This window comes from Mercenaria mercenaria, chromosome 4, assembly GCF_021730395.1.
Source record: "Mercenaria mercenaria strain notata chromosome 4, MADL_Memer_1, whole genome shotgun sequence".
NCBI classification, from domain to species: Eukaryota; Metazoa; Mollusca; class Bivalvia; order Venerida; family Veneridae; genus Mercenaria; species Mercenaria mercenaria.
The window spans coordinates 81,596,680-81,611,998 of record NC_069364.1 but is presented as its reverse complement, the minus strand read 5'-3'; the positions used below and the strand labels follow the sequence as shown (position 1 = coordinate 81,611,998).

At 35.4% G+C, this 15,319-nt stretch overlaps 1 protein-coding gene across 4 annotated transcripts in view; it reads right to left on the bottom strand.

Annotated features, from left to right (window-relative positions):
* Window positions 1–8,820: 8,820 nt before the first annotated feature.
* LOC123552286 (serine/arginine repetitive matrix protein 1-like) overlaps window positions 8,821–15,319 on the bottom strand; it is a 43,550-nt gene continuing 37,051 nt past the window's right edge. For 3 of the 4 annotated variants that reach the window (XM_045341829.2, XM_053541796.1, XM_053541797.1), the window contains 2 exons: window positions 15,014–15,115; window positions 8,821–12,369 (listed from right to left, as the gene is read on the bottom strand). In XM_045341829.2, the coding sequence (XP_045197764.2) occupies window positions 12,241–12,369; window positions 15,014–15,115 (231 nt within the window). In that variant the 3' untranslated portion in view covers window positions 8,821–12,240. The remainder of the gene's footprint in view (window positions 12,370–15,013; window positions 15,116–15,319) is intronic. The other variant, XM_053541795.1, reaches the window with a different exon arrangement.

Below are 15,319 nucleotides of genomic sequence, written 5' to 3'. Positions count from 1 at the left end.
CTATATTTAGTAACAAGTTTCCCGTTCGGGAAGTAGGGAAAAACCATAAATTGATTTCCTACTGTTTACAGACATACTACTAACAAGGCCTGCAATGCATATACATTCATTGTACATGTTAAGTTAATAACTGTCAGTCAGGGCTTCAATTAAGCCATGAAAACGTATATCTTGGCGATCATGGAGAAAGCGAGCGTTATGGCTGGTTTCCAAGACTCCACCAATCTAATGACTAATGCACAGACCCTAAAATGATAAAGTGCTAACTAAACAACTAACGGGCGATGAATGGAGAGTAACTGTTTTTAGATGTCTTTAAACCCTTATTGGACAACAGAGAACTTTTTTGCGCTAGAATATATTTGTAAACAAACTCATAAACAGTCATACGTTTATAAGAACACTTAATAATATTTGTCAGATATTAACAGAGATTGTACATCGCAACAATTCCATATTAATGTGATAAATGTATACAGTAGTTCACGCATGATCAATATAACAGTAATACAATTCCGGCCTACATCCTCACACCACTGTGTCTCCACAGTATTAACACAATACCGTATTCAATACGCACAGTAAAGAGAAATTTTTATAATCAACCGGTTTTGCATAAAAACAAATGACTATATATACAAAGCTGACTGTTACAAGCAGTCACACTGCGAAACTTGGTCTGGAATGAAACTTCTTTTGTAGTTTTGGCGTGTGACCAAAGTTCCCGTGATACTGAAACTGAAACTGAATAATTTGATTAAACGCCTATTTTTATATAATGATATATTCAATGGCGTTGTACATAACAATAATAATAATAATAATAGTTATTATAACAATATTAATAGTGACAATAATAATAATAACAGCCTTATTGTAACAAACAGTCATGACCGCACCCCTCCCCTTGAGGTCATTTTACCCCTATTGCCAATACCAGTGTTTAAAGCATCTGGTACGCCCAGACGAGCTGCATATTTTAATGTGTCAAGTGATCTACTTTTGCGTAGTTCTAACGGCAGTTCACTCCAAAGTTTTGGACCAATAGTACAGAAACTTCTATCATTGAATGTTTTGCACTTGTTGTTTGGAACAACATAACGACATTCAGAATTTTCAGACGATCTCAAACCTTGTCTACTAGGAATATACTCTGTAAGCAATTCTGTTAAATACAGAGGTGCTCTGCCAGCGTGACAGCTATACTGTATATAAAGAAAGTATCTTGAACTCAATTCTTGCTTTCACCGACAACCAATGTAAGTGTAACAATGCTTGTTTAGAACTGTCAAATTTCCTCTTGTTAAGGACAAGTTTTGCGCACATGTTTTGAATACGTTGCATCTTACGCACCTCACAGCTACACCATATAGTATGACATTGCAATAATCCAGATGTGAAATAACTAGAGACAAAACTAAAATTTCAGTGACTGCTTTTGTTAAGTATTTTCGGATGTTCTTAATTCGTAGGAAATTCAACATGGCTGTACGACATTTGCGATTTACATGATCTATAAAGTTCAAGGTTTCGTCAAGAAATGCACCGAGATATCTAATTGTGCTTTCACGTTTGACATCATCACCAACAATGTTAATGGAATTTGTAAAACTTTTGTGCAATTGAGGTCTACTACCAAACATAATAAATTCAGTTTTGGAAGTGTTCATTTTCAGTTTGTTTCTATTCATCCAGTCATTGATTATAATTGCGCACCTTTCAGTCGCCTTTCTTCGATCGCTTGTGATTCTACGGAAACAGATGTAGGCCGAAAGCTTTTATTTGCTATATGATCATCAGCAAAACCGTAGACTGATATGGATTTTGAAATGACATCAAAAAGAGTTCCAGCATAGGTGAGATACAGCCAAGGACCAAGGCAACTGCCCTGGGGCACACTACAGACACTTGGGGGTCTGCACCCCTCCCCCTCCCAGGCCGCCCCAGACAACCCTCAGTCAATACATTTTTTTGTTTTTTAAAACAAACTGAGCACATGTCTTGATCATCCAACGACTTCTGTTACCATTTCAACATGTTTGAAAAATTCCCATACTCTATCAATGCTAAAAAACAACAGTTTTTCTGAGAAAAAAATAGTTTTTCTGAGCATTGATAGTATATGGGAGATTTTTTAAGATGAGTTTAAGATGAAAATATGATACAGAAATAAATAAGGTCATACCAAATAGAGTTAGATGTAAATTTTTGAAGGTAAAGATTAATCGATTATTTTGTCTTCAATATGTCTAAGTACATAGGACTGGCTTGATACATTTATATCTGCCTTTGTATAATATTCTTGTAGTTACATTGATGAGTTTCCTCCAACTTATAGCAGCTAATTATGAAGTGTATTACATAATTAAAGCAAAGTACCAGTTCTCTTGACCATTTCTTGTTGGCAGGATTAGCAATGTCAATATATGCTATAAATGCCTGTCTACAACCTTCTTGATACAATGATATTTGCTACATATGTGAACATCTCTCAGGGGGTGCTTTCAATACGTCTAATTGCTTAAGAAAATATATTCTCTGGCTTCATTTTGATATTTCTGCTAACGTATTGAGACAGTATCACAAACAGATAATGCATTATAAAGAATGTTAGCTTTAAGTCTACGTTCTTTCATGCGTCTTTTCCTGTTGGATTTTTGTCCTTGTTTTTATGCCAAAAAGACAGCTTACTACGGAATTAGTTAGCATGAACTGTTTGAAACGGCCAAATGAAGCTACAGCTAACAACTAGCAAACTGTTTTACTATAGAAAGTAACAGCGTGTATCAGTGTTGGCTGCTCGTAACATTATGCCTTTGTGGTTTAGTTTTTTATGCATCTACGGCAAACAAATGTGTACCATGTCGCATACCAGTTAGTGCACCACATGTTGTGACTTCAAACTTTTGGAACTATACATGGTCATGTTATGAACAAAGGTATCAAGCTGTAAGTCAGTAAATGGTGCCAGATAAAATTCTAGTTCCTAAAGGAAATAGACAGCATGAAAACATATAAATTACCTGATGTTCACATTTCTAATATTTATATATGAATATAATCTGAAAAGTAGATCCCTCGGAAGCACCGAGAACAATGCAAACAGTGAAAATTGCAGACTCGGTTTGATTGAGTCTGTTCATAAGCAGTAATGGAAAATGCAACACTGCCCACGCCCCCTAGCACCGGCTTAAGCAGTATTCGATCTTCAAATCTAAATGAGTTGAAATCAATGATCCCGAAGGACCAGAAAATATAACAACACTGAGATGGAGTCGGGGCGACTTTTTACGGCCGCCACACAGCACTTAACACCCGCTGTTGTGAAGTAAATATAATCTGAAAAGTAGATCCCTCGGAAGCACCGAGAACAATGCAAACGGTGAAAATTGCAGACTCGGTTTGATTGAGTCTGTTCATAAGCAGTAATGGAAAATGCAGCCATGTTTGTGGAGAGACATTAAGGTATGGACATACTAAATAGCTGACCTTCTTTATTCTAGATAAAATTGCAAATTTCAAATGGCTACAGCACAGAGCAGGACCCGTTTTAAATGTCTGTAGCTTACATTTTTATGCCCCCAGCATCTACTGATGCGGGAGGCATATAGTGATTGTCCTGTCCGTCCGTACGAGATTAACCAAATGGGACCGTTTCGTCTAGCATCTATACTCCTTACTAGAATGACTTGATACTAATGCAGATGTAACCTGTGACCATTCCTCATCTTCAGACATCACCTGACCTCAGTTTGACCTTGACCTTGACCTCATTTTGAACTTTATATGGGCCATCTCTTGGTTAACCAAATGGGACCGTTTCGTCTAGCATCATTACCCCTTACAAGAATGAATTGATACTTATACAGATATAAACTGTGACCATTCCTCATCTTCAAACATCACCTCACCTCAGTTTGATCTTGACCTTGACCTCATTTTGAACTTTATATGGGCCATCTCTTGGTTAACCAAATGGGACCGTTTCGTCTAGCATCAATACCCCTTACAAGAATGAATTGATACTTATACAGATGTAAACTGTGACCATTCCTCATCTTCAAACATCACCTGACCTCAGTTTGACCTTGACCTTGACCTCGTTTTGGACTTAGGTGCAAAATCTATCGACAAGGATGCCACTAGGGGCATCAAGCGTTTATTGAACGCAGCTCCTTGTTACATTTTCTTAAAGAATATTGTCAGTGCTGAAAAAAACATCAAATGGGAGTCACGTATTTCAGTCAAACAAACCAACTACAATATCAACTAAATATGATACCCCAAATTGTATGACCTACATTTCCATAATAAATCTGTCATGCTATCATATTATTGCGAAAATGCTTCCTATATGTCAAGGATAGATCTGTTATGTGATTTCAGCAAACGAAATGTAAAAAAGGACGGAAAAAAGCTCTACAGAGCAAAGAAGGAGGACTGTTTGAATGCGCCATTTTGCAACTACCATGAATTTTTTCCGCGCCAGTTTTCTATTTAGTGTCTGTATACCTTAATTGTGACCCTTGCATTGCTTAATTCTGTTGAATCTGGATTGATCAGTAATGACACTTGACTTTCATTACTATGTACACTTCATAGAACCATTTAAATGCCAGTGCAATAACACATTCATGTATAAGAAATATAAATTTGTGAAACAAATGTATTAGAGAAGTACTGGGAAACCTGTTACAATTCTTAGATATCTATTGAATGGGTGTAAATATCAGTTTCTTTTATTTTATAGGTCTTTGGATGAGTCATTTGATTTGAAAACATGGTTATGTTTATATGATTATACTGTTATGTAACATACAAAAATGATCCATTGAAGGGCCTCTCTTTTCATATAAATCTATTGCCCTAATAAAAATACAGATATATAGGTTAACTCATTGACCTAAACATGTGAATATTTTTTCTTTTTTTGATATTTTGATTTTTTACTCATGTTACGTTCAGAAATATGATATTTTAACGATTGAAATAAATTAATTTGCCCTTAATATGTGTTTTTTAACAATTTCCCCTTTAAGGACCTAATATTATTTTTCATGAGTCATGTATATTGAGTGTGTATAAGTTGAATTGAATAAATTTTGTGTCAAGGGTTATAGTTGGTTAAGGTAATGAATTAACATTTTTAAAATTGTTGTAGATACATTTAATTGAAATAAATAAAAGGTAGTTCCTGTTTGGGGCCTCATGTTTTGGTCTATTTAAGCCAACAAATCGTATATGTAGTACATTTCTGATCCAGTACATTTTATAACACCTTATAATATAAAATCTGATTACCTCCCTTTTTAATATGTATCTTGAGCAATAAGAGTATTTTGTATATTGTCAATACCAAATGGTTGTTTGGCTATGCTAGTGATATGTTATCCATGTTTAGATCATATGAAACATTACTTTATAGATAAATTTCAATTTAAAGGAAAAAATATTATTATTTTCAAGACATTTTTACCTCCCTTTTTTAAACTGATTTAAAAGGAGGTTCCAGGGCAGATATAGCGTGTCTCCTCCTCTTGTAGGATTTGGGATACCTTAAAGTAATTTCATGCAAACTTTGGTGCTTTCTTCACAAAGGGGAACATCTTTGCCATTTTTTGTTCCATATCTTACTCGCTATCAAACCTTCATTGCTTGATTAAGGTATTGGGACCCGTAACGATCGGCTATTTCCGTGTGATTACGTATCTTCCGTGCGTGATTTCGGCATCCTTTGGTCATAACAGAAATATTTTTCATACTAACCGGAGAATGCCGAAATAGCATACGAAGAATACGTGAACGAACGGAAATTAACGACTGTCATTACTGGTCCACTGCCTCAAAGATGCCATACCTAGTTAGTCAAATAGCTACAGATTTCAAAAGTAATTTCAAACTATGAAGTCATTACAATCATAGCTAGTAGAAACCTAAAGTAAACACAGTGCTGGAGGTATTTACAGCATGTGTCTATTGGTCTGTGGTATATGGACAGAGCTCAAATGTAAACGTTTAAGTCTCTGTGTTCGTGTTGTATTTCAATTTTGTGAGCCGCCAGATTATAAGATTCTTTCCGACTGCTTGTAGGTGCAGATGGGAATATCAGGTCCCGAGGGTAACTGTTTAAGGCGGTGACGAGGCTCAGCCGTGTTACCGCGTAAACAGTTACCCGAGAGCAGGATATTCCCCATCTGCATCAACAGCCAGTGATAGAATCTTTTTCTTGCATACTAATAGTATCTTCAAGAAATGATTGTTAAAATAAAATCAAACGAATTACTTTTAAAAAAAAACTATTTACTTACAGCAGCGTATTTAAACAAAGCACGGGAAAACAACGTCCGTAAACAGGAAAGACGTCATGACGTTTCAAAGGCAAATAATCTTTAGTTCCGGTTTTGTTTTATCACTTGCAGCGTAACGTTATGTATTTTATTATGTACGTTACTATAAATAGTAACAAAAAAAGCCGTTTAAAACGATCATTACGGCCTCTATTGACGAATCCGTAATGACGCAGTGCGCCTTACGCTCCATAATCATTATGGCCCCTGGTAACCGGAACGTCAGCGCGTTCTGACGTTGACATCACGTAGCAGCGTCGTTATGGCGGGTAAAAGGGTGCTGAATCATTTTCAGATCGATCAAGTATTGACGGCACTGTTGATGAAAAAATCAATATAAGTATGCTTAGGCCCTATAAGTTTGTAGAAAAAATATGTAAAATGAAAATACCAAAATGAATATGAAGCGAAGGTATATATAAAAAGGTCAATAAACGGCTGGTTGTGCCTTCTAGCCTTAATGGCGTAGGCCTACATAGTTTCATAAAGGTCCTCGGGCAATTATGACACTAGGTGTGCCATTATGGCAAGAAGTATTAGTATATTAACCTTACGTTTTCTTAATCGAAAGAGGTAATCATCAAGGTACTGAGTTTTTATTCCGTTTTATGGAATAAACTTTAAATTAATATATAAATTTACTACATATTTGTAATTCGAAATACATCATATACAGCATGAGAGTCATCTTACCCCCCGGGGTGTAAGATGGAGTTTTTCAGCACCGGTGAAAATAACGGAAATCCCCGTCTGGTATGCAAGAAACAATTCTATACATATATAGATAATCTCAGATTATTCACAATATAAAAATAGAATAAATTGAGCCGTATACTATGTTTAATGTGCGGAAAGATACTTAATGGGATAGTGTGTCGCCATCGCTGAAGAAAATAGATAATCTGAGCTTAATGCATGAAGCTGTGCAAAAAGAGCTAATTATTATTATCATTATTATTATTTTACCATACACACTTGTAACCAAGGTCAGTTTAAAAACATGAAATAATATTGCTCTATTTGTTCGCAGTAATTATGCTATCCCATCCTTTTCTACACCCTACATATTCTGAATCAAAGTTCAGTTTGATTTCTTTAAAAATAATCATCTGGTAAGATACCCTAGAATATACAACGAAACATTTTATTGCTTCGCTAGTAGTACTTGTTCCGGTACTTTTAGAAATACATGTGTACTGTATTGTTTGCATTTCCGGTAAACAAGTTCTTCTCTTGTGCACGTCACTCTAAACCCTGCGGTGTCTTGCATACCCTGTTGCTACATATATGCCTACATGCATATTTTTATTTAAGTAGGGTTCTACCAAAGAAAGGTGTGAAATGTAGTTTAGCTTCGTTTATGATGTTACTCTACTGGTTAAGCAACAATAAAGGGACGGCCTTTAGAAAATCGGCAATCTGGTGGTGAATGGTGTGCAGACAGGTTTGGGGTTGTTTTTTGTTGGCTTTAGTCATACCGACACATTAGGTCATATGGCGACTATTCCAGCTCTGATGGCGGAGGAGGACCACAGGTGTCCCACGAGGCATTGTTCCTGACAAGGGCGAGCATCTCGTAAGAACGATCGACATTCCGTAAGCTAGCTGAATGGCTTCCTTCGATGAAGAATTTGCACACCAAGCCAGGTTTCAAACTCACGTCGGCAAGGGTCAAGTGATTAAAGTCGAGGACTTTAACATCTCAGACATGGAGACCCCCCCCCCCCCCCCCCCGATACATTTTGTACTAGTGTCAGGTTATTCATTTGGTGTGAAACTATGGCTTGGTGACCATCTACAAAGATTAAAATCAACAAATTTGTCAAGAGCAGACAAAACACATAATTGCCATCAGGGGAGGGGGCATGATCACTTCCACACATGTATATGATACAAGTTTTTTAACTTCTTGTCAAAAAGTGCCTGCTAAAATTATTTCAAATGAATGTTTATCGAGTGACCTTTACTGTTCAGTTTTCCAACTTTTCCTGCTATACCCTTTTAAGCTGTGAAGACGTGATGTAACGTCTTCGTAACCGCATTTGATTTCAACTGGTAGTTTTAATACAAACATTCTGGCCAATTTAAATTTTCAGTAAATTGAATGACGTGTTATTAAGAGTACCACAGACGAGGAAATGAAGGCAATAGGTGTAAGCAGCGACGTATTTCATATATCAGGCAGCTACTTCTCTAATCTAGCCCATAATCGAACTCCATAGCTACTACTGGTGGAGATAAGGTAGATGTAGCTGCAGTGTAAACGTGAACAGTTTGAGAACTGATGAGTCACAACTCTTCCGCTACTGGTCCGATCTGGCCAATAATAGAATATGACCGACATCTCTTATGGTCGTATTAATGCTGTATCAAAATACAAGCAAGTGACACATTGCAAAGCAGTCCAGTTAAACGAGTCATAATAATACTCAAAGAGGTACATTTACTGGGAACATATGAAAACATACAGCAATTATCCTTTTTAAATCTTTATTTGCCATCTGCTGCATCTAGTTAAACAGTAACATGATCATATCAAAAAATGGAAATATATTCCGAAGACATATACTGTTTACATGTATACAGACATATCTATACATATTTCATTCATTAATTTATAATCTATCTGCACATCTATCAAAACGATTACTTTTCAATGTAGAATTTCTACTATGTTAGTAATGCATCCTATGATAACGCCTAGTCTGGGCATGTTTCTCTGGGAAAGGGCCATATTTACCTACCTGTCTCATAATCAATATACACTGTGAATACAAAGACCATATTTTAACAAGATTGCATAATTAAAGAAATATGGTACTAGTATAGGTTACACGAAATTAAATTATGTGATAATACAGCATAGTCAAGCAAACATTAAAATTAAATTATCTGCAACCTACAGTAACCATTCAAACCCATATTTGGTCAATCAATACATTAAGTAACGAACTGACTGGTAAGGTATAATGAAAGCTAAAAATTTAAAAACAAATACTTAGTTAAATACATGTTTACAACTTTTCCTTTAAATTCACTGTGTTCTAGCACTTTTCGATTCCGCCGTTGCAGACCTACGATTATCACAATGTAATTTTGTGTAGAATACATCAAGCAGAAATGTTTCAGAAGAATGGGCACATGGAACAATGGTCAAAACTTAACTAGATTAATCCAGAAGGCAGAGACCAAAATGTTATCAAACATGATCAGCAGAACTTCAACTAATAAAACTTTCTATCCATTGCATACTAATAATACATTTACTATGGATATGATTATTCTTTCCAGCATATTCTTACAGTGTAGTTAAACAGACCTTAAAGTTCAAACCCAAACACCATTTTAGGGTACAAACAAAGACTCACATTGCTAAATTCATGTAATCTAAATACTGTAAGAAAATACTTTATAGATAATCTAAGACTGATTCATTGTTCTTGATTACTTACCCCTTTCATTTTTTAAAAAAAAAGGAATTATCTATAATACAAATATTTAATTCAAAAAGTCGATTTTCTTTTTCGTTTTTTTCGTGGTTTTTTTTTTGGAATTTGCATGTCTGAAAATTGCTTTTAAATACCTGTTAATACTAAAAAAATCTTTTTAATAAGGTCTCATCAATTAATATAAGAAATCTTTTTCATAACATTTCACTTTTGAATTGGCTGGAAAATAGAGAAAAATGTAAAAACTACTTTTTCATACTGAAGGCAAGTGATTCTGAACATCAATTTATTTTGTTTGTTCATGCAGTTATTCTATGCATGTTAAAGTCACAGACTGGACAAGAAATATTGCAATTCCTTGAATGATGAATGGCAAAGTTATCAAGTAGACACAAAATTGACCTTGTTAACCTTTGACCTTCAAGTGTGCATTTGACTATTGTTATGCATGACACATCCTCTTGTTAGTAGGAACATGCATCACCTGACATTAAAATCCCTTCATAGACGGAGAGTTATAGCAGACATAAACACAGTAAACCGCTGACCTCCAAGTACGACCTGAACTCTTGAACGTGACAACAGTTTAGGTCAAATCATTTGCATATCTAGCGTTCATGGCAAAGTCACTGACCACTTAATTTTCTTTTTACTTCAAAGTCTGACCTTTATTTCTGATTTAGTGGTCTAGGCATTGCTGTAGACATGTCACCTTTGAAACATTCGTGCCAACGTATAATAAAATCCATTGACAAATGGCAGTGTTACGAGTGCACATGAAACGACCCTGTGATATCACGGTAACCTTTGACCTTGCTCTTTGAACTAAGGGTCTGGGAGTTGCACAAGGCCAAATAATGGGGAACATTTCAGTCACATAATAAAATTCCTCAGTAGATGGCAAAATTACGGACTAGGCCCGAAAACGTAGATACACTGACAGCCAAAAGAGCACAATCCTACAGTCCCTGAATGTTGATGAAAATAGAAAATGGACATTATTGCAAATCTACTGTAATATTATCACTAAAATTATGCTTTCCATTGTAAAAACATTCATGTTTTAAATACACAAAAAGAAAGTTCAAGTTTTCAACAAATCAAAAATGTAAACATGTGTATTTCATGAAGTTATCTGCCTGGTTCCAAGAAGAAAAAAATATGTTTAAAAACTAAAGGCATTCACTGGTGTCCAAAGGATATTAACACTGCCGAAACTTCTGCCTAATTTTCTTAAGGTGAGGGGTTTGAAGTACTTGCAAACATGCTAACATTCTGTAATCTGCATATGAAAACTGTTTTCTGTAATAACATTGGTCAAATCATCACAGAAATAAAATCTCACAAGAATTAAACTTGCTCCCCCAAGTGTGTAAGTTTCAATACTTCTCTTCAATAAGTGACCCATTTTCATATGTCCAACATACACTCCCATCCCAAAGAAAAAAATCCAACACTCAAACTAACAAGACAGACAAAACTTTCATTTATCATCATAGATAATTAACCAAATGCTAAATATTTTAATTTTTTAGGTCTTTATTAAATAATACCTAAGGGTGAATATTAACCACTTTCAACATGGTAGGAAAAATGTGTTATTGTTTCAACATGCACAAGTTTACCTTAACTTTCACATTTACGACCAAGTTAGGTATGATCACTCTCGATAGTTTGAAATTAAATTTCTCGTTCATCTGTTTGGAAAAAAAAGAAAAATGTCCAAGTAAATAAATCTTCCAACAAAATTAGTTTACTCGTCAGAACAAGATTCTAATTTCGCAATGTCATCAAACTTCAACTAGTCTTGAGTAAGGGATCCAGACATTTGCCCCCAGGACATTAAATTCCTAAACAATCACTGGGGGACAAAAACATATAGGGGGTGGGGGGGCAAATGTCAATTCCAAACTGGGAGGGGAGGGGCAAATGTCCAGCAGTCCATTTTTTCACTGGGGGACAAAATGATACATCAATGCTTACATCCAAAATTTATGTGATCTAAAGCTTGATTCATGATAAAAATAATAATGAAACTCAAAATTAATCTAGGTATACAATTACGATAATTAAAAAGCTAATAGAATGCAAACTTGCTTTAAAAATTAGTAGGAATGCTCAGTGATTCAGAACAGCAAATGGAAGAATAAACAAAAAATAATAATTAAAAAATCCCCTCTAAATAGAATCTTAATTTACAATACCAAGAATGCAACAAATCTGGGAACAAAATGGAATTACATGTAACAACTTCATTTCTCAAGTAGAATGTTAATTCCTGATATCTACATAAGCAACATGTACAGCATTTTTTCTAGCACACAATTCATCATTCTATAATGAAACCATGATCATTTCATTTCTTGAATACAGACAAACAAACAACACAATTTGTCTTGGACAAAAAAATTGTAAATTGTCACAAAGTGAATAATGAGGACGATTTAATCTGAGGAGTCATCTGGCGGGCTTTCCCTGGACACCCGTTGTTTCATTGATTGCAGGGCTTTCTCTCTGAGGGTCTTCTCCAGTTCTTCACCATCTCCTGTTTGGCCACCCTCACTATCCGACTCCTGAAATTCATAAAATATTTCAACAGTGACAGGTGGGGCATGTAAGGGGATTAGATGGGAGGGGAGAGGCAGGGAGGAGGAGCAAGATGTGTGTGCCCGGAGGTGATGACAGGATACCAAAAAAGCAAGAAACTAAATGATTTTTTTAATTCTTTTTTGCGGGGGTTGGTGGTGGACTTGCAATGTAAATTGTTGCAGTCTGTATCAACACCTGCCTATATTCCCAGTTTCAAGTCAATACCTTTAATAGTTTTAAGTTATACTCTGAACATGAAATATGATGGCAGATTTCATTTGACCTTGACCTTTGACCTACCACCCTGGTTCATGCACTCTGCAGTCATCTCGCATCACCACCTGCCTTAATCCCAAGTTTGAAGTCAATACCTTGAGTGGTTAATAAGTTATGTCCCAGACTCCAAATAAAACAGTCAAATTTTATCTTTGAGCTAAATTTGTGACCTTGACCTTTGACCTACAGACCCGGTTCAAGTGCTCTTCATATCGTCTCATCGCCACCTACCTACAAACCAAGGTTGAAGTCAATAATACCTTGCATGTTTATTTAGTTATGCTCCAGACACAAAATATGATGGACACTTTTGACCTTTGAGCTTAATTTGTGACCTTGACCTTTGGCCTACATAGCCAGTTCAAGTGTTCTGCACATCGTATCATTGCCATCTATCTATATGCCAAGTTTAAAGTCAATACCTTTAATGGTTATAGTTATGCTCCGGAAAGGAATAATGATGGACAGATGTAGTATGTCCTGTTTTTCCAAAACGGGCGTATAAAAATTATCTCCATTTACAATTAGAAGTCATTTTAATGATTCTGTTTCACCATTAAATGAAATTATTATTGCCAGTATGCTTAACTGTCATCAGTTTTCATGAAATATTACCCAAGTCGGACACAAATTGAAACAAGTCTGCATATTAACTCATTACCATATGCTTGGAGCAAACACTGCATTACTGGGCATGTCCTAAGTTCTAAGATCTGAAAGACTCAACTAGTTTTTAACCCAAAATTATCCAGTTTCAAACTTCATAGCAACAATGAAACATTCTGAAAAATTTTCAAATAGAAAATGTGACAATGGTTTTACTATGACCAAGTGACAAAAAGACAAACATTCTGACCAGATTCAATGCTGATAACTAAAACAAGAGGGTCATGATGACCCTGGATCGCTCACCTGAGTTATATGAGCTACATGTTTCGAATCTCAAACTGATGATAAAATATTAAGAAAGACAGTAGGTCACATTCATGGTCAATGAAATTCAGTTTTACGATTGGTGTGCAAAACTGTGTATGTCATCCAAATTTCAAGGCTGTACCTTAAAAAAACAAGAATGTAGGTCAGCAGGTCAAGGTCACAGTCAAGTGACATCATATTACTTGGGGTCATCAGGTAATTATAATTAAACAGTCTTGGAAATAGGATCAGAAAATTTTAAGTATTTTTTCCTGTATAACTCATATAATAACTAAGTGACCCCGGGCAGGGCCTCTTTTAACCCCAGGGGCATAATTTGAACAATTTTGATAGAGGACTACTAGGCAATGCATCATACCAAATATCAAAAGCCTAGGTCTTGTGGTTTTAGACAAGAAGATTTTTAAAAGTTTTTCCTATATAAAATTTGGGCCCCCAGGGGGTACAATTTGAACAAATTTGGTTGAGGACCATAAGACAATGCTACAAACCAAATATCAAAGGCCTCTGTCTTGTGGTTTCAGATAAAAAGATTTTTAAACTTTTTTTCCTATATAAGTCTATGTAAAAATTCGGACCACCTAGGGGGATAATTTGGACAATCTTTGTAGAGGACCACTAGATGATGCTACATACCAAATATCAAAGCCCTAGGTCATGTGGTTTTGTACAAGAAGATTTTCAAAGTTTTCCTTATGTAAGTCTATATAAACCATGTGACCCCCGGGGCAGGGCCACATTTGATTTGGACAGGAAAATTTTTGAAGTTTTTCCTTTCGGTTGCAATGGCAACCAGAGTTCTGCATGGAATTCAATTCTTTTAAAAATTTTGAAAGTGGGCCACACAAGGATCATTCCTGTGAAGTTTGGTGTAATTCTGCCCAGTAGTTTTCAAGAAGAAGATTTTTTTAGAAAATGTTGACTGACACACGACACACGACGGACAACAGACATTGAGCGGTCACAAAAGCTCACCGTGAGCCTTTGGCTCAGGTGAGCTAAAAATGGTAAACAGAAAAATTGTTAAGGGCCAGACAATATGATCACAACAGCTCATCCCATTTTGTACTCTTGAGAGCTAAATACTTGTGTAGACTGTGTTAAGTGTTGAAAAGGTCTCTACAACATCAGTCATGCAACAGAAACAATGTATTTTATACACTACTTCCTTGTTTTGTCAATTTTGTCTGGATATGTAAGTAGGTTATGTAAGCTTTATTTAAAGTCATCAAGTGATCTAACAATACAACATAACCCAATCCAAGCTTTTTAAACGACTATTAAATATATGTAACAGCATTTCTGTTATAACAATTCATTTCTTATTGAAGTTTATCACATTATACTGTTGCAGACAATAGGGAATTTAAGGACACACTATTCACAACTAGAAACACATATCATGTGACTACTTACCACTACTTCTTTCTTCTGCTTATGTTTCTTGTGCTTTTTATGTTTCTTGTGCTTCTTTTCTTTCTTTTTCTTCTTTTTCTTGCCATCATCTGAGCCAGACTGCTAAAATTTGAAAAAAGTAATTTTAAGAAGTATCAGAAAACAAGTAATAAAGTATTACCATGCAATACAAAGTCCCCTACTGCAGTGTAACATAATGAACTGATATCAAACAATATTTTACTATATGTACAATATGTTATAACATAACAATTGGATTAAAATTTGCATATAAAAAATGTCAGAGTTACGGACCAGACACGAAAC